Source organism: Gavia stellata, chromosome 10 (genome assembly GCF_030936135.1).
Source record: "Gavia stellata isolate bGavSte3 chromosome 10, bGavSte3.hap2, whole genome shotgun sequence".
In the NCBI taxonomy this organism is placed as follows: Eukaryota; Metazoa; Chordata; class Aves; order Gaviiformes; family Gaviidae; genus Gavia; species Gavia stellata.
In genome coordinates, this window is record NC_082603.1 from 4034221 (window position 1) to 4053753 (window position 19533).

General features: G+C 41.4%; 1 protein-coding gene across 3 annotated transcripts in view; it reads right to left on the reverse strand.

Moving 5' to 3' along the window:
- SMG7 (SMG7 nonsense mediated mRNA decay factor) overlaps window positions 1-19533 on the reverse strand; it is a 54894-nt gene that overhangs the window by 7766 nt on the left and 27595 nt on the right. For 2 of the 3 annotated variants that reach the window (XM_059821604.1, XM_059821603.1), the window contains exons 5-17: window positions 19097-19268; window positions 18174-18245; window positions 16924-17074; window positions 16433-16568; window positions 14172-14334; window positions 12907-13063; window positions 9891-9961; window positions 9496-9556; window positions 8711-8830; window positions 7803-8238; window positions 4025-4169; window positions 2411-2799; window positions 1329-1694 (exon numbers count right to left, since the gene is read on the reverse strand). In XM_059821604.1, the coding sequence (XP_059677587.1) occupies window positions 1329-1694; window positions 2411-2799; window positions 4025-4169; window positions 7803-8238; window positions 8711-8830; window positions 9496-9556; window positions 9891-9961; window positions 12907-13063; window positions 14172-14334; window positions 16433-16568; window positions 16924-17074; window positions 18174-18245; window positions 19097-19268 (2439 nt within the window). The remainder of the gene's footprint in view (window positions 1-1328; window positions 1695-2410; window positions 2800-4024; window positions 4170-7802; window positions 8239-8710; window positions 8831-9495; window positions 9557-9890; window positions 9962-12906; window positions 13064-14171; window positions 14335-16432; window positions 16569-16923; window positions 17075-18173; window positions 18246-19096; window positions 19269-19533) is intronic. The other variant, XM_059821605.1, reaches the window with a different exon arrangement.

A 19533-nucleotide genomic window follows, 5' to 3' on the forward strand; every position in this document is an offset into this window, starting at 1 on the left:
TGGGAGGAGCGCCACACCGTCAAAATGATGGGCAGCCAGTTTTAATTAGTGGAGCACGTGCTTCCCATTGCATCCATGCCAAATACTGAACCTGTTTTCACATTCAAGGACAAGGGACACGAAATCTTACAATTATTCTTCTATAGCTGACCTATGAGTAATTTAGGTTTCAAGAAAAATTACGTTTGCATTTTCTTCCCTCCTCTATTTGTGGAATTTAAATCCCATGAGACTTATTGCCACTGCTATCGGCTGCTACGCCAACGTACAGCTGACCAGACGACTGGGCCAAAAAACCCTGCAAAGAGCTGGTCAGACTTGACATCTTGACTTTCGTGAGGATGCTTAAAACAAGCATCATGGGCACAGCTTCTGTCCGTGCTGCACTGTGCTTGCCCAGAGGCAAGGCTTCCCTTTTAGGGATGAGAACAAGGCTTTGACCCCGTCTCCATCTAAAAACTGCAACCTGACATCAGGGTAGAGGCAGACTCCTGTACATTGTCTGGCTCTTCTCTCTGAAGGATAAGCAAAGTCATCTCAGCTGACCTTCTGAAAATCCTGAGTGCATTTACAAAGGCGTATCTGACCAAAGGTTTAAAGAGGCCTCTGTTTAAGTTTCCTTATAAACGTCACCAAAAGCACTCGCAGACAACTCCAGGACTGTTAATAAATAACAAAGATTGCAGGTTTTATAAACAGCAACACGAAGCACCACTGCATAAGAAGCAAAGTATTCCATTAGTGCAACCGAGAGCTAAAGAAGTCGTTCAGCTCTCTCACTGTGTGGTGGGATTTGCAGGAAAAACAAAACAAAACAAAAAAATACAAGACAAGTCTGCTCCTACTATCCTCGATTTCCAGCCTCAATCTGACTACTGCAGCCTCAGCCATTCAACACACTCAAGATACTATATGGGTGTTAAGAGTTCATCTAAAGGGTAATAATTCAACTGCAATTATTTGGATGGCTTTTATGGTTTTCATCAGTTGCCAGACAAGGATTTTCCCCAAAACTATCAGCTGCCGTGTTTCTTGACCTGACGAGGAGACCCAGTGCCGAGATCAGTGTCACATCTACACTGAACAAGGCTCACACCTCCTTGAAACCAAATCTTGAAGAGTTGGATCCCACACAACGACAACTAAAATGGAGAATTTGTCACTGTTTGCTGGAATCCCATTTACTGATACCCAGCTCCCTACTAAACAAGCTCACATTGATCTACTTGGGGCTACAGGGCATTCCTGAAACAGGGAAACTCCTAGAGTTGTCAGGAATATCAATCAGAGCCTCATTGGTTTTCACCACTTATAGCATGGATCTTTACCTCAAAGGTCATCCTGGAGACAGCATCCTGCTCTGGGCGGAAGACTCCTTGCCGTTTTCCCCTGCGGTCCATGTTAGACTGCTGTGCCATCACCCTATTGTCAGCCATGCCATAGGAAGAGTCCCAGTAATATTCTGGCACCTTGACTTCTGAGGGGTTCTGGTTATATGGCTCCATTGGGAAAGGCTTCATTTTTTTCTCCAGAGGTTGCTGTTGCATCACGGGAGGTTGTAATGACTGTTCAAACAATTTTAGAGGGTCCTGGGCCTGCAGGTAATAGGACTGCTTTACAGGCATGATCTTCCCTAGTGAGCCTTGGACTTGAGGCGGGTTCCAGAGCTGCTTTGATGAGTCTGTCTGCGGGTACTGAGGCAGAGACACATGATTTCACCAGCGGGTAGCAACAATTAATGTTAACTGAACGCCTAACTCCATTGCAACTATCAGTCTGGCTCACTTGTGATAGATATTCCACAAACATTCTGATTTACTATGTTATTTACCAAAATGCACAGTCTCGATAGGCATCTAATACTCCCCCTAGTCAAGCTTTACGCCAACAGCCAAGTGTAATCCTTAGTTTAATCCAGTACCTTAGAAACACCTTCACTAAGTACTGAGCCAGCATTTTGCTGCCCAGAACACCAGGAGGGTCTCACCATCAAGTCCAGACATGCCAGAAGGGAGATTTTTCTCCAGCACCAAATAAGCATAAAACTTAGAGCTGTGAGGGAACTAACACTGCAACCCAGATAGCCAAAAGGAGAGTGTGGGTGAAGGTTCAGACTCGGTCCTCATTACTCACACAAGAAAACTAGAAAGGCCTAACACAGAAATATCACCTTCATACCTTGTCTATTAACAGAAATGCACAGAAAACCCATTCCAGTAGATACTTTCCTCTTACTTAGAGGATCGTACGTTCATACCCACTAAACTTCAGCGCTTTTTCAAATTTGCCCAGAAGTTCGCAGATCAAAATTCCACACTAAGGTCTTTAACAACAGTTTTTAAAAGGTAATCCAGGAATGTTGCCATTTATTTTTAAATGAAGCTTAGCACATCGCGTTAGTCAAGTTTACCTGCTGGAATCCAGAGTGGTGTGGCGGGCTCTTCCCCAAGCCCTGCACAGCTTTCGTAGGGGACTGTTGCTGCTGTTGCTGGGCCAGAGCTTGGACCTGTAACTGGCTTGCAGACTGTGCTGTTGCCTGAGCTGGTAAAGATGAAAGGGGTTGCTGGGAAGGAGGTGGTGTTTGCTGAGGTCCCTGGGTCATTGGCCCTGGTCCGGAGGGCCGTTGCTGGCTGTAAGGAATGTGGGACTGTTTCCCACCTTGCACCTGGTTTCCTGCAGGCGAGTGAGCTGTGGGCTGGAGGAAGGTTCCTGGGACAGAAACTCCACCTGGGAAGGTGTACCCCGTGCTCATGGAGAAAGCCACAGGAGGGGGGACAACATAGGTTGGAGGTGGAAACCCTGTAAAAGATAAAAAAATGCACCTTTAATCCCAATTTGGCAGAGCGGGTAGCTCCCTCCGGAAAACGTTTAGTGGTTGGGTTTTTTTCTTCCTGTTTTGCTCATGAGGACAGGAAACACTAAGTACAGTTTGCATACGTGCACTATAATGTCCTTTCTCACCTTTACACATACAGGACTGTCATCACAGGGGGATTCAGAGTTTATTCGAGTTTTCTTGCAATATTCCAGGCACTGATAACAGTCAGCCAGGACAGCATCTGGGAGTCATAGGTTTCCCCTCCACACATCTCAGTCTCCCTGCTTTTTTTTTCCCTCACCACCTTTTTCCTTCACCATTCTGGGGTTTTTGATGCTTTAACCCCAAAGTTCCCTCCCCCTCAAACACACACATTTTCAGGGACTAAACTTCTGAAGCAATGGACATAAGCAATCAATAAGTCTACTGCCTCCTCCCAAAGGATCACCAGTCTCTGGATTAATTTAGATAAAGAGGCAGATGCTAAGCAAACAAATCCTCATATCCGCAAGATCAATTCCTTTCCTGTAGTTCACACTGAAAAGCCAGGTGTGGAAGGCAAGCTTTAACTCTTTGCCTCTCAGGCCAGATTTTATGCTGACTTTGGGACAGGGAAGACATCCCTCCGTCTTATATTGAGCAACTACACATAACAGCTGCAGGGAAGATAAAGCTTCCAGCTATTTTGTGAGCAAACATGGACAGCAAGGTATGACAGGAACACTCCACAACAAAATACGAACACGCAATGCAGCAACAACAGCAAATAAGACCACACAAATTACAGCTTGAAACATGAGCACCACTACAAAAGAAACCGAGCTTTAAAGAAGAAAGCAGTGTGACTGATCTTTTGTAATGGAGTCCTATGCACAGAGAATGCTTCCTCCTGAGCTAGCAGAAGACACTGTCATGTTTTGACTAACTACAGAAACAGCTTACTGTGAAGTTCCTTGATCTCGCACCCATTAACCAAGAAGGAAGGTGGCAGATTTTATGACAGACCTTGATTCCAAAGCATAAGGAATCTTACTTATCTCGTTTCAGTTCTGCTATGTCCCTTCTTTACTGCTTTGAAAGATTCTCAACGTGAGAAGGCATGTTCATTAAAACAGCTCCTACCTTCAGAGGCTGTAACAACCACTATTACAGGATTTTCTTTGCAGTCAACAGTAAACCATACTTCAAAAGAACGACGCATATTACCTGGCCGGCTAGGAAGGGGAGGGAAGGCTCCTGGGTGATGAATGGGGATGAACTGAGAACTGCTGGCCTGACTTGGAGTCTGAGTTACAGGTGTCTTCCTGGCTTCAGACACCGGAGTCTTCCTCATCTCTGTCTGGGATTTCACCTAATGCAAAAGAAAGCAAGAAGAAATTAGATAACTTTTCCTGTAATTACCCAAATCATGTCTCAAGCCAAAAAATGAACTCCCAGATTGTCCAAGAGATTATTTTCTTTTCCTTAAGTAATTGGGAGAGATTTGCAACATAGGAACCCAGTTCCCTCCTCATTGACCTCAGGCAGGTTACCCTGCCTGTCCTCAGGAACTCCTTGCCTCACAAAAGCACTCTAAGGATCTCTACCCAGAAGACTGCAACAGGCTCCTTCTCTAGCGAGAGAGTGGGAAGCGGACATCATAATATCCTCAGACCATACAAAGAACTTACCATGCTGCTCGCTTGCAGTGCCTTAAAAACAAAACAAAAAGTGCAGATGCTATTATGCTTCTCCTAGGGCACTGCTTCAACCTATCTCATGCTACTTACCTGCAGCACCTTAAAAAACAAACACTACCACATTCTTCCTAGGGAACTCTTTCAGCCTAATCCATACAGTGATGTATATGCACAAACTCCTGCATACTATGAAATTCTTTTGACCAAGAGCATACAAGACAAATAGCAGAAGTGCTTAACCTCTTTCAGTTTACTGTGTAACTGCTGTATGTTCTGTTAAAAGAGCTGCACCAATTAAAGGCAGAGAGAAGAATGTAATGTAATGTTTACCTGATTCTGAGTCTGCTGCAGTCTGGGTCTTCCTGGAGAGGAAGACAGAGGGGAAGACTACTTTCCCTTTCTGTTCAGCTCGGCAGAACTGCCTGGAATGCAAGATGGAGCAGGCAGGAAAAAGACAGCAAGCAAGGAACCTGGGCAATACAGAAAGGGCCCAGGAGCAGACCTGACGCCAAGCCTCAAAGGTGATTGAAAGAAAGGGTTTTATCAGGGACCAAATTAAAAAAATCCAAACCAAACAAACCAAAACAGTGTGGGGTTTATTTCAACATTTAGTGCTGCTGAGTTGAAAGGAGTTAGAGGGCAGGTCTTTTCTGCCAAAATACATTAGTAAAGGGGTAGATGCATTCAAACGCTTTCTTAAGTTCTTTTTCAAATAATTCTGAATTTCCCCATTTAGAAATTATGGGAGTGTAGTTTATGTTTTGCATTTAATTAAAAAAGTAGATTGTAAGACTGGGAGGTTTGGGTGTATTTTTGATCCCCCACTAGAAAAAGTCAGGAGGGAACTCCACCTCAAGGTTCTGGCTGATGCTAAGCACCGCGGATGACGTGGCCCCTGCTCACACCGCATCTATTCACTGCCCACCTTGGCCCTTCATCACGTTCTGCGTATATACTTATATCGTGCTGTCCCTTTTTTCTCCACAATGAGCCAAACATTTTTATAACCCATACTGAGAGCTATTTATTCTTTTATAGCAATGTTGGAGCATTCAAAGACACTCTTCCTTCCGTGGGATTTCAAAACATGAGCTCTAGTCCATCATAAACTCAAAGCTGCTACAACACATTTCCAAAGGTGGCTTCCAAAAGACCCCCCCCGCATGATTTATACTTAAGTTTTAAAAGCTAAATAACTAAAATAACACAGTGCTTGAGAGAAGCACCATTTCATCACAGTGGCCTCTTAAAAGTTCGTCGCACCTTGAGCAAGTCTGCATGAAACCTTCCTCAGCACCTAGCGTTATTTTCCCTAAAGAGCAGAGATTCAACTTACGTCACACTTTCATGATCCTGTCTGAGCATGGAAGTTTCCCACTTATCTGTGAAACAGGGCTAGCTAATTACTTTTGTATAACATTCTTAACATTTTTGCTAAGTAGGAGCTGCAACATTTGTAGCATTTAGGCTTTCCAAGGCAATGAACTATGGAGGAGAAAGCCTGAAATTTCCAGGAAGGCCAAAGCAGAGCACTAACAGACCACCAATTGGTACAAAACCTACACTGCTTTATCCTCAGTGGGGGGGAAGCAAACCCTCCCCATATTCTGGAGTAGGTCTGGATAAATAAGTCCACCAAACTATATAAAACAAAAAGGCATTTCATTGGAGTAGTTGCCATAACAAATACAGCTGATGGAACTAAAAAGTCAAAATTATTTTCAATTCAACAAGAGATGAAGAGTGACCAACCACAGCAGAACAGATTCCGCTACAGCTGGGTTTGAAATAAGTTTTTCCTGGGTTTGTTATCTCTTAAGACTAAGACAAGCAAACTTCTGACAAATCAGCTGGGTTAAAATTAAAATATCTTCCCTATCCAAAAAACTACACATACTTCTCAGAAGATCCAGGGGGTTTTATCGGCTTCAAGTCCTTATTTTACAAGACAGGGGCAAAAACAACTGCAACTGGGAGTTGTGCTCAGGCCTGCAACCACATTCCAGACGAATTCAACAAATAAAAAAGAAACGTGCTATTCTAACTCACCTAAGTTGTTTTTCAGATACAAGACTCTTGTTCAGTGACTCATGAACGATTGCCACATGGTTTCTGGAGGCTACTCCCCTTTACCCACCTTGGTAGGACCCCCTGCAAAACTAACTGCATAGCACTGCCAGTTCAGACCTTCCGTTTCATCATGATGATGTATAACAGCAAGTAATCAGGAGGAGAACAAGAAGAACGATCCAAGGGTCCAAACACCACAAGCCAGAAAGACTGAAAAAGCTGGTTTGTCTAGCCTAGGGAAAACAAGACCTCGATCACAGAGGCCTTCAGAGCAGTTGCAAAGAGGAAGACTTAAGTAATTCTGCAGACCTGTCCTGGGAAGCAGTAATAGGCTTACACAGAGGCAAGGGAGATGAAGTGCGTTAGGAAATAACTTCTAGTTGCAAGAACGGTGAAGAACTGACACAGTTTCTCTAGGGAAATAATAGAGTCTCCATCACTATCATTAAATGCCTCCAGACATCATCAGGAAATGACTGAGATGCAGCCAAACTACCCAGGTACAGATCAGATCAACCCTGAAACTCTACACCCTTATTTACTACAACTCAATGGAAGCCAGACCAGTAAATTCACTATCTACTTACGAGGTGAGCATTTCTGTACATAACGCTCATAGAAATACGGGGAAAAAAAATATGACTGAGAAAAGAGCAACTGATACAAAAACCAACAGTTTTGAGCAAGCGTCTGAGCACAGAACTACAGTTTAAGTGCAGTGTGGCTTTCCTTACTTGCACTGGGGGCCACCTGACTGCAGGCACAGTACAGAGGATCTTATTCCACAGAAACAACTGGGTGCTTTTGTGATGTGTTTAATTTATTGAATGTGCAACAAGCCAACTGAATCAAAAATGCAGAGAACCCAGTTCCTTCACAAAAGACCAAGAGCATGACTAAGACCTGGCCACGCGAACTGCCTTGGTAGCCTGAATATTTTGTGGAACAACAGGTAGAAGTGTGTTTAAGACAGCTAACAAGCAAAATCACCTTTCATTGCTCCCTACCTTTTCCTCCCCAATAAATTGAGACAGCATCAAGGAAAAGGGCAGAGACCCAAAGATCACTAATAGGTGGTCTTTGAGATAGATGTTTCTATTTTTTTTGTGCATTAGCTGTACCTGCAGGGCCCACACTGAGACCTCGACTCTACCATACTCTATACAAGCAGCGACAGCCCTGACACAAACATCGTACTGCCTAAGACACAGTATCCCTTTGATCTAAAGGCTTACCTGAACTGCCACGTTCTGCTTTCCTGCTTCCTGCATCTTATCCAAGCCGCATTTCTTGGTCTCATTCTTTCTTTTATTGTTATCCTTCTTTCCATCGTTCTTATTGGCTACTATTCCTTTGCTATAGTCCCGTCTTTCCCTACCTACATCTTTAGGGGGATAGATTCGCCCCTGCTCTCTGTTAATTTCCCGTGGCTTGATGTTCTCTTTGAACGTGACCATTGGTTTTTCTCCTGCGTCACAATTGTTGTTCAGGCTTCTGCCAGACGACAGAACTGATTTGAGTCCAGGGCTCCCATCTGTAGATAGCGGCTCTGCAATAGATGTTTCCTGCAAGGCGAGACTCTCTTTGGCTTCACTAGGGTCCTCTAGTAATAATTCCGGGATTTCCGTTAAAAACAACAGCTTTCCTACCTCATTTTCACACTGAATCAACCTGTGAAACACAGAAAGGAATTGAAAAGCAAGTAGGAATAGTTTTTCACAGGGTAACCCACTTCCCCAAATTATAAAAGCAGAAAGTCAGCATATCCACCATGCACCTCTTCACCCCAGCAACAAGATGCTACATCACATCTCCCAGCTAAGGGCATTCTCTAGCATGACGTAAGCTCACATACTAACACTCTTGCTACCACTTCAAATACTGTTTCCGCTTAGCTGTGCTGCAGTATCACTAAAAAGGACTCAAACATGATGCTTTACTCCAAATACATTCCCTATCATAATTAGTCTATGAAGCAATAGCATGCTGACCCACAAAACATGTTACCAGCACTGTCAGCATCTTGAATTCACATATCTAATTGCGGTGTCAAACAGTAAGGAAAAATAAAGATTAACTCTGGCACCTGCGTTACCTAAGCTTACAGCAGCAGCTGAAACACACAGATGCTACTTGCAATTACCTCGGCTGGTTATCAGCAATCCATTTGCCTGTGAAGATCAGACGCTGCTGCCGTATCCGACGTTGTTGCCCTTCCTTATCTCCTGTAATTGCCTGGTGGCCTTTGGAAAAATCCAAGTTCCTAGTATTGACATAGGAGAGGGAATAATATTAATTACACAATTAGCCTCTACAACAGGGTATTTCTTTAGAAATACAACTGGTCAACATTACTCTATTACAAGCTGTGAAATTTCACCAGATCCTATTCAAAACATGACTGTTACAGATCTCTGATTTACAGGTGCAATTCTCTTGTGGTAACATGCATCTACATTAAAGAGGTTTGTGGTTTTTTTAAAAAAAACAAAAGGCTGAGAGCTCATCTGTGTGATAATCAAAATCACAAAAATAATAGTTGAGTGAATACATCTACTATTTAGTCAGCATTTGTGCATGATGTTAGGTACAGGGACACAGTTAAAAACAGAGTAAAAAAATCGGCAAAGTAAAACCACATCAAGCAGTTTTCATGTAAAAGTATTCCTCTCCTCACTTCTTATATTTTTCCCTTTCAATTTACTAGTCTGAAGACTACAGAAGAAAAATAAGAGTCATGAGCGATATTATAAGCTCATTACTTTCCTCAGTTTTAATACTGTTGTCTATTACAGTTGTTCTGCAAAGATACCTACATCAATCCATGCATTAGTAAGTACTCATAAATAAGATATTGTAGGGAACAGGTCAACGTCTATCAAAGCAGCGACATCAGCAAGAGTACAGTTTCCTTCAGCTGTCACCCACCTGAACGAGGGCCTCAGAGCCAAGAATCCTTGCAACTCAAATTCTTCTGGAAGGGGGGTTGCTGGTGAATAGACAGTAAACAGCGTAAGGAAAGCATGCATGCATTAAGTACAGTATCCTAAATAGATAACTCAGCAAGGTCACTATACACAGTAAAGTGCTTTATTAACATGCTCATCTGTACTGGTCCACCCTGCAATCGGAGTTGCTCAGGAGTGATAAAGCAGAGCAAAGTCTGCTCGGCATGAGAAAGCAGCATTTGCAAAGTATTCACATGCACTAACACTAGAAGACAACTTGCTCCCTTATTTGCTCTTCAACTGCAATTCCCCACAACATCAGGAAAACGTGCATCGTTCCCAGTTCTTTACAGCACAAACTTAAAGCATCCTTACCATTACTATTGGATAGATCTTCTTCATGAGGCTGGAAGCTGTTTAGAAGAGAAATCAGCCAGGGCCATATGCTACAAACCAGAAAACAGACAAACTGTAAGTGAAAAGTACAAAACATGGAATCTACCCAACTCACTAAGAAAACACTGAACTCTGTTACAGTCACAGCTTCCATTAATCCTTTGATTCCCAAGAAAAGCTAAAGTTTCTCCCAAGTGTCAGGGAAAAGATCATTGTCTTGAAGAACTTAATTTAAAAAAAAAAAAAAAAAAAAATCAGTCTAAAGTTACCAAGGAAGCCAGACTCTTACAGCACAGTGTTCATTATCCGGCAAGTCAGAAAGCCTACCATGAATTTAACTAGACAAAACTATTGCCTGAGCAAAAGTTCAGCGCACCTGTTTGCAGTTCATATATTCTAGTCCAAAGCTGACTGCTCTCAAGGCACAGTAAATTAATCAGTTGGGAAGCAAAACAATTTATCAAGATACAGCTGTGCAGAAGTACTTCTGTTCTGTGAACATTAACACTGCACTGTAGCACAGAAACAGCTACCAGAAAGGTAAGAAGGTCTAAGTAAGGGTTGCACTGAGTAAGACCATTAAACTAGAGGTTAACTGGCAGTCTCCCTGCCTTGCACTGGCAATACCAGTACAAGCAATGACTGGAAATTCTTTACAAAGGCCCTGGAGCAAATAGTTTAAAAATCGCAACGATCACTGCATAGGTGGTTAACATTTAACTGCCACCAATAGGCTGCTTTCTCCTATTTTTTAAAAGCTCCAACCCAAAAGTCTAAGCATCCTTCTTCTGCTTTAGTGATGGGCACCAAGTCCATGAAGGCAACAGAGAAATATTTTAAGAAGGTGCCCACTGTGCTCGGTGTTAGTGAAACGAATCTGTCCTCTCTCAGCATGGCTTTCAGCCATCGTCCAGCACCTGGACTGGAGAATGCAACGTGCACCCAAAAGCCTGTGGTCAGCTGCTTTCCCACATAGCCGCAGGGACTGGAAACATTATGTTTATGCTTATTCTCTACACTACACTAAGCAATAGCTCCTTCCCTGACAAGAACAGAAAGAGGAAAAAAGGGAGAGTGCAAGTCTGTTGCAACCTACAGTAAACTGCGATCTTTCTGTACAATATTTGAAATAACGAGATTTCATAATAAGAGCTCTCTAAAGAAGAATGATGTAGTGACACATGTAGAAACGTAGACCTAACGTGGCTTCCACAGGGCAGGTTTGGAAAACCCATTTCCAAAAGAGCACACACTGGTATTGATATAGTAATTTCTGTCCTCAGTCCTTGCCTTCAGATTCATCTATTTTTCTAGGTAGACACATTTCCTTCCTATTTCAGATGTTTGTACAGTTTGGGGTATGATGAATTATCCATAGGAAAATGATAAGCATAGAGTGGGGACAATTGAAATTTTTAAAAGGAATAAGGATTATTTCTTGAACCGAGAGCACAATTAAGTATGAATTCAGAGTAAGGAAGACTTTTCAATATAAAAAAGACATCAAGTTATTAAACAGAGGCCAATAAAGGTGTGTGTAGTCTGCAAAGAATGACCTTCATTAGGATCTTGCAATAGAAATAAGAAAACTCTCATCCTTACAAATAATGGGGAAGATGGACAGTCATCTTAACTTTTTAGAGCCAACAAATGTAATGGCCACTAACTAATGCCCATTTTGATACATCTTAGCGGTACTTAATTTTCAAGTTCAGCTGTGCATTTTTACAGCTGTTTGCTGCCCACTTCACAACTCCTTTGTACGATGAGTACCTGAGAACATCATGTTATCACACCACAGACTTAAAAAACAGGCATGTTCGTTAAAGAGAGCCTGATAGTTTTATGGGCAGAAGGACCTACTCTGGCTAACTCGAAATATACATTCACTCTATAAAGTACTGCCTGCATCTCCTCTCTGTAAGGACTACTTCCCATCAAGTAGTAATCTTCCGTATCAAAATACTGGTATGAAGTCTTCCTTCAGAATATGCATACAGTAATACTTATCACCGTCTCAAAACAATTTCTGAACTCTTATTTTCCTTAATCTTGCCTCCAGGAACTCTGGAATTGAAGTTCTGAATGCTCCAGGGCTTTAGGTTTTGCACACATTTGAGCAAGTCTTATTACTCATTTAGCAAACCGAGGTTATAGGGACCCCTGCTCCTCATACATCAATGTACAGATAATGTGAGCCTTGGCTAGAATCTCATCTTACAGCACACACTGCCTTGAGAGAGCCGAAACCACTGTGGCACATCACACAAGGTCAGCTAAGCAAGCTGGTTTCACGCTGTTTTCCTCACAGTGGCCATCCTAGGAAAAATACTCATCCAACTGTGACAGTAACAGTCACTCCAATCTGAAGAAACATCTTACAGGTCAGAAACACTTCATTGAATTGCTATAATTCATGAAAAGTTAACAGGCTGTAAAAAAACTTGGCAAGTTTTGAACTATTTAAGCCTAAATTTATGAGATTAGAGGCAGAAGTGAAAATTCAGAGCAACAGTCCAGAACAGTAATGCCTGTGCTGACATTTAAAGACCACCTCTACTAAATTCCATTTAATTCCTGGATGATAAGCCAGGAAAACTGGATTCCAGCACTGCCCAAGAGATGGCTTAATGCATGAAATTAAGGCAAGTATTCTCCTGCCGCCTACCTCAATAAATCTGAGAAATCATTACAACAGATTAGACTAAGGGTACACTCAGTAGTTATGCTCAAGTCAGACATTATGAAGTAGATTCCTCTGATCTTAACAAAAAAAGTTACATGCAAGCCTAAAGCCAATTAAAACAGTGAATTTGCTCATGTAGCCCACAAGTCTCATGTTTTGTCTTGTGACCTTTTTAGCACATACATTCTCTATCATTTTGATGTCTGTAATAATGAGTTATACGATCACTCTTCCCATTACTAATTTGTGTATCATCAGTTATTATTACTTTATGCAATTAAATGTATCAAAAGAAAGATTAACACTCACTACCGTCTTTCATCAACCACTGCCTCCTGGAAAACACTGGGCCTAAGTTTCAGCCAGTCCATTGAAACCTTCACAGCTGGAAGAGGATATGCAGCTCCAGAGTCTTCCTGGTAGTCATTCTGTAAAGGACACTTGCACAGAACTCCAAGAAAGGACACTAGAAACAGAGCAGGGGAAAAAAAGCCCACAAATGACGTGGGAATAATACTTTAAAGCTGACCAAATAACCTAATCAAACACATCCCACCCATAAAACCCTATTTTTAAGAGCTACTTCTTTAGAACAAAGCAGGCCAATACTTGATCTTAAAAAATATCCACCAGCAGTTCACAACATCTTTTTTTTTCCAAGAAAGAGTTTTCTACCACAAAGCAGAATGTCGGTGGTTTTTTTCCCCCCTCTCCTTTTTAAGTGTCATGGCAAATCATTTTGGTAAGTTAACAAAATGCAGTGAGACAAGCCCATTACAAAAATATTAATTCATTTATTTATTAGAAATTATCAACTCAACTGTCTATCTGCATTTTATCCACTTTCCCAGGTCAGCTGGCAGACAAATGCACCGGAGCTAGCTCTGCAGGCAGGCACCCAGCTCAGACCCGTTAGGGCACACGAGCTGAGAAACAGTAAGCACACCAGCGTGACCACAGTGCTTTCAGAATCCACTCCAGGCTGGAATCTGGAGAAATCCAGCTACTCAGAAATTTAGGTGTTTACAAACAAGGCCAAGCTGATCATGGGCCGGATCAGGTTAAGCAAATCAGCATTATGCACAGAGTCCAAAATTCTCTGCACTTCTACTTATCTCCTAGCTGGTATTATCAAGAGCACAGAAGCAGCTGAGGTCCTAGTTCAGTCAACTTCGGTCCTGTTGAATCAGAACTAGCTCCATTCAAAGCAACTCAAAATGCATTGCAGCCAACTGCAGAGCAGCCCCCTGCATCTGGTACTACCCACTGACAAGTTGGATCCAACTGTGAGCCCAAGTTAAAATTTTCCTTCAGAACCAGGAAAAAGATGCAGAGTTCTGTAAGGCTTCAAACTGAGTAAGTCCAAGGCACATAAATCCAGTGTTAGTCAGCACTGCTAGACATAAACGACCCTGCGCAACCATCTTCTCTCTCAACTTTCTCCCATAACATCTATTCTCACCACTTAATCTCACACAACTGTTAAGCTAGATACTGATAGCAAATTACTAATGGATTCCACCCACATAAAAACAAAAAGAGAAATACAAAAATCAGTTAGTTTTCATACTTACTGAAGAGAGCCAGTAACTGTGTCCAGCAGAGCTGCTCATCCTGGCTGTAACTGTGCTGCTCTGTTTCATTGCTGAAGTCCCGCAGGTGATGTAGTTGAAACAGATTGATAACAGTAATATGTACTAACTGCTGAGAATTGAAGGCCTTTTGGAATAACAACCTCTGCAAGAAAAGACACGTATGCAAAGTATGTATTTTTATATGGTAAAACACACACTTGAAAGGATTAGTAGTTGCTACTTCACTGCTTGACTAATGCTTCTACCCTTAAGGCAACATTCATTCTAGATTTTATTTTCAGGTCATCCCTATTAGCACAGCACTGGGCTTCTCAGGAGGACACGGGCAGATGCCTGCTGTTAAGCCCAAGGTTTTGGCTCATATGCCAACTCATATGCACAACAAATCAACACTCCCTTGGATACGGTTCTCTTTCAGAGCAAGTGAGACTTTAATGTGCAATGACAGCATTGCAATGCAACTGCAAGAATTGCAGAGGCATGTATATCCATCATTATTTTTCGGTCTTTTGAAGAAACAGCACTGAGAAGGTGACATTTTAAAAAACACCCCAGGAAAATTTAACTACTGTGTGGTTATGTATTAAAGATTAATTCCACATCCAACTTCATGGTCATGGAATGCCACAGTGTACTAAAATAGTGAGAGCAATTTAAAAATGCATTTCAATAACTACGCTGTAAAAGACACTTTTCTCAGAACAGGAAAAGAAGCTTTAATGCTTTTTTTGAGCATTGTGGAAAAAAGGAGATATCCCAAATCACAATCAACTTGTCATCTTTAGACACAACAGACAGGCAGGTGGATTAACCAGCGTAAGTGTCAGGAAAAGGTTTGAGCTCTGTGTTCAACCTTGATTTTTAATTAAGGGCATGAAGCATCCTACAGCCGACAACTCAAACTGGCAGAGCTGTCAGCAGCAGAATCGTGGGCCTGGCTGAACACTCCTAACCCTACAACTGCTCTCCTCATTCAGACTTAAAATCAGCCACAAAGTTAAAGCGATTATCCACCATACAGCCAATTTCACATCAACATTCAACCCATTTAAGTCAGAAGAGTTGCTCTCCAGTAAATTAAGCCTTACGTTGCATAATATAAACAAGAAAAGTAATCTAAGGAACAAAGCAGGGCTAAATTAGCTCTATTTTAACACCCTGGATCAGTTCAGAAAAATAAGACTGCTCTACATGCCTGAGTAACACTCATAATTATTGATTATAAGCACTGTGGAAAAAGCAGTACTTGTTCAACAGCCAACATCACACACAAAAAGAGAGATACAATTATTTAATTTTGAAACAACATTAACTCCCAGTGTTCAAGCAGCTCACATTCAAAGCTAATACAACTCCCTACAAGTTTTGCGTTTCTTTTAATTTATTTTAAAGACAGTTTGGACCTAGCTGTAGCAGCCCAATTCAATGCAAAAAGACACTGTAAAGAACATTTGTAATTCTTTATATTGCTAAGACCACCTTCCCCTTTCTTAATTTGGAAAAGCGTCAACTGCCCTGTTGAACATATCCATACCACCTGCTCCTTTTCAACAAATGAAGATGCTGAAGCAGAACAGTTTCCAAAAGGCACCTAAGAGTTAATACGACGTGCTCTTTGAAACTGTGGTACCTTGTATAAATACCTTACAGAATTCTCTGTTTCAATCTTTACTATATTGTCCAACTTAATGAGATGGCTATACAATTAATGGGTACCCCCGGATTTTCCAGAGGAAACATGTTCTGAATAGTTCTAGTCTACATGCAAATTAAGGTTGTACTGGAACACTTTTTAAAGGCAAACCACTGACAGGAGAGGCAAGTTGTCTGAGGAAGATGAAAAGCAGCCTTAATAACCAGTGGGAGTTAATGAACGCCATCCAAAAATGAAGCTCTAAAATTCCTCAGGCAACTGAGCCAAGACTTCCCAGATGAATCAAGTGCTTTTCACAGGTATCCAAGAATCATCCAGGTTAAAGAGCAGAGAATCAACGGTGGTCATTGATTTCTCTTGTATCTCCACCAACAACGCAACACATGTCAAATGGGAAAAATCCCTACTGTTTGCACAAGTCAACAGAACCATCCAGTGTTAGCTGCAATGCAAACCTTCCACAAGTGGCTACTTGAGCTTCCTGTATTTTAGCATGTGAAAAAGTTATCATTGGACTATAATTTCAGAACTCAGCTGCTAAAAATATTCTCATCAATATACTAATTAATATGTTGTTAGAACTAACCTTGAACTGTTCTTCCAGCTTTTCTCGAAGAGGGCTCAGCTTCTCCAAGCTCTTACTCAGGTACACATGGCCATGGAATTTAATAAATGCCTTGATGAAGTCAGACACGCTCCATCGAGTCTTCACCTCATCACGACTACATTCAGAACAGAAATACCTGACTTCAGTCTTTGGAATTAGACACAGCTGCATGTAACAGTACATACTTGTAGTACTTGTATACTTGAGAAGTTCAAAGAAAGGAGGAACGTCCATGCAAAGCTGCTTTTTCACGTTGGCACAACATGCCTATTTCCTGCATTCACTATTTACACTCAGGAGCATCCTAAACACAAACTGTTCCATACATGTGTAAGGATGCTCTAACTCGACAGGGGCTGAGGAACTTCTGTTTTGACTACCAAATATGAATAACTTCTGGCAAGGGAGGTACATTTGGAAGAAGTCTCCTCTATCTTACCTGAGCTGAAATACATTATGCTTAGTCTTACCTTTCCAGTGCTTTAGAAAGTGCTTTTTGTAGGTTAGTGGAGGCAGCTGGGAAAGGAAACTTCACAGCAATGCTTCTGCAGTAGTAGAAAATTGTGGTCAAGTGGTCTCCTTTGGAGGAAGCTAGAATAGCCAACTGATTATAAGGCTGACCTAAGGGAGAGAAAGACAAGTTGTCCAACAAGTTGTCATGGAGCGAAGAGTGTTAGATTTCAGAGTAAGTGTGGTCACGTAAAGGGAGTACAAAGTCCTAAATTCTTCAATAGACAAGGTTCAGATTCATTTGCTGACCCTTTTACTCCAGCCTCATATCAGTAACCCTCAAATGAAAAACCTAAATTTGTGGTGCAGGTTTTTTTGTGGGTGGGTTTTGTGTGGGTGGGGTTTTTTTGTGGTTTTGGTTTTTTTGTTTTGTTGTTTTGTTTGGTGGCTGTTGGTTGGTTGGTTGGTTGTTTTTTGTTTCTTTTTTTTTTTTAACACACACATCCTTTAAAACTGAACAACAAATATGGCATAAGATTTTTGTCTAAATAAGAAGATACTGTCAAAACCGAGTTTCACCACCAACATTTACCTTCATCTATTTGGACAAAATCTAGCCCAGTTTTACCTCATGAGGCAAATCTAACTCTTAACAGTTGTTCATATTTTTTGCCTACAGAGTAAAAACTTCCATAGTTAGAATAAGGAGAGTTTTTCAGCTAGAATATAACTGGCTAAAAATTGAATTACTGGTTTCAGCAGCCTGGCTCAAAAATTATTTATCCTTTTCTCACCATCCCTACACTTTGGATCACTGTAAGCCAATAGCTAAAAAGCTACTAGATCCCTCAACTAAAGAAGCCCTTAACTTGCATGAGCAACTTGAAAAATCCTATTTTTGCTACTAAACTTCACAAATTGGCATGTGAACAAACAATAAAAGAAAAAACCGCTGGTGGTAGGCAACCTTTCATTAATTGTACTTTAGAACATATGAATGTAACACAGTATAATGTAGCAGTATTGAAGCCTTGGAGTGAAGCTGTGTATTACCTTCTCTGTTTCTAAATCCTCACAGAAAGGAGACAAGTGACAGATCAGGCAAATAGCTAATATCTAAATGATTTACCGACAGGTCAGGCTTTGCTGCATGATTGTTTGGGGTATTTGGGGAGGGAGTAAAATCTCAAGTTTCCAACTGCCACAAAAGAAAAGCAATACCCCAAATCTTCCTTTGGAATTATGAACCTAAAAGATATCCCAGACTCACCATTAGAAGGGACAAGCTGAGCTGCATGTCTGTAGTAAGACTCTGCCTGGCTGGTCTGATTCCTATAGCGAGCTAAGAAAACAGCAAAAAAAACCCAAAAGTTGAGGCATAAAATTAAACTCTACTGAACTTACTTTAATACAACCCAGTTTACCTGAAGAGCATTTTACTATTATTTTAGAAATAAGTGTCAGAAGAACATACAATTACACCAAACAGCGCAAAGATTCAACACGTTGAATTTTGAGGCCTTTTTTTGTCTCGGATCCTACATCACAGCTTATCAGTTCTTATGTAGAAAGATGCCGTGCCAATAGCATCACATCCAGAGAACTACAAATATTTTTCATGCTTCTTTGCACAATCAACAACTAGATCTACTTTTAGGTTGTTCCAAAAGCAATTGAGGATTCCTGTGAAAAGAGAACTTTCTAAAACACACAGTTCTACTCTAATCAACAAGGAAATAAACCTGTTGAACTTAATGCAAAAAAGAAACCTCGTTTATGAAAGGCTGGATTTCTAACTGTTGCCTTTGTACGTAAGATTTAAAAGTAATGTTCTGAAATGGAGAAGTACGCTAGCCTGCTGCAACAAGCTTTTGTAATAGTTACCGGTTTCAACATTTCACTATGCCTACCAGCTATAACATGATTAGTATGCTAGAAGACAGATTCTAGCAAATCACTAGAAAGCTAGTGATTAACTGTCTCCATGCGTTAATGTGTAACACACATTAGAACAGTCTAAGAGCATTACTTTCCAGACCTTTCCCCCTGCAGCAACCAGTAAACATACAATCAGCTACTAATTTGGAGCACACTTGGTCCAGCAGTTGCCCATGGTATGTACAGATGCCTCTTCATGAGGGCTGAATGCAGGTAGAACTCAATGTCCCACCTCTTTTTCCTTCAAAAACTCACCAATATCTCCAAGGTGGACAAGGCAGTGCTGGCAGATGTAAGAGCAGGAGCTAGATTGCGGCTTCACTATGGCGCTGGTGTGCGTCTGTTTATTGCTAATGATTCCCAGCTGGGAAGACTTTACACGACATGGCAAGTCTACATTAAAAACTGTGCACAATTCCTGTAATAACTAGAAAAACAGGTCTAGTTTAGTAGCAGCTAGACAGTAATCAGAAAAGTACTGAAACAGACAAAACTAGCAAGTCATCACTCAGAGGCACGGATTAGCTAAACGTATCTGAAGTGAACAAGCCTGTTACCGAAAATTTAAATTACATTCTCCAGATGGAAGTCACTGAGCTCCATGCTGCATCATTCTGCCCAGAACCACGAAGCAAAGTTTCACTTCTCTCCTGTAAGAAAAAGCTGTGCATCCCAAACCAACTAAGCAACTC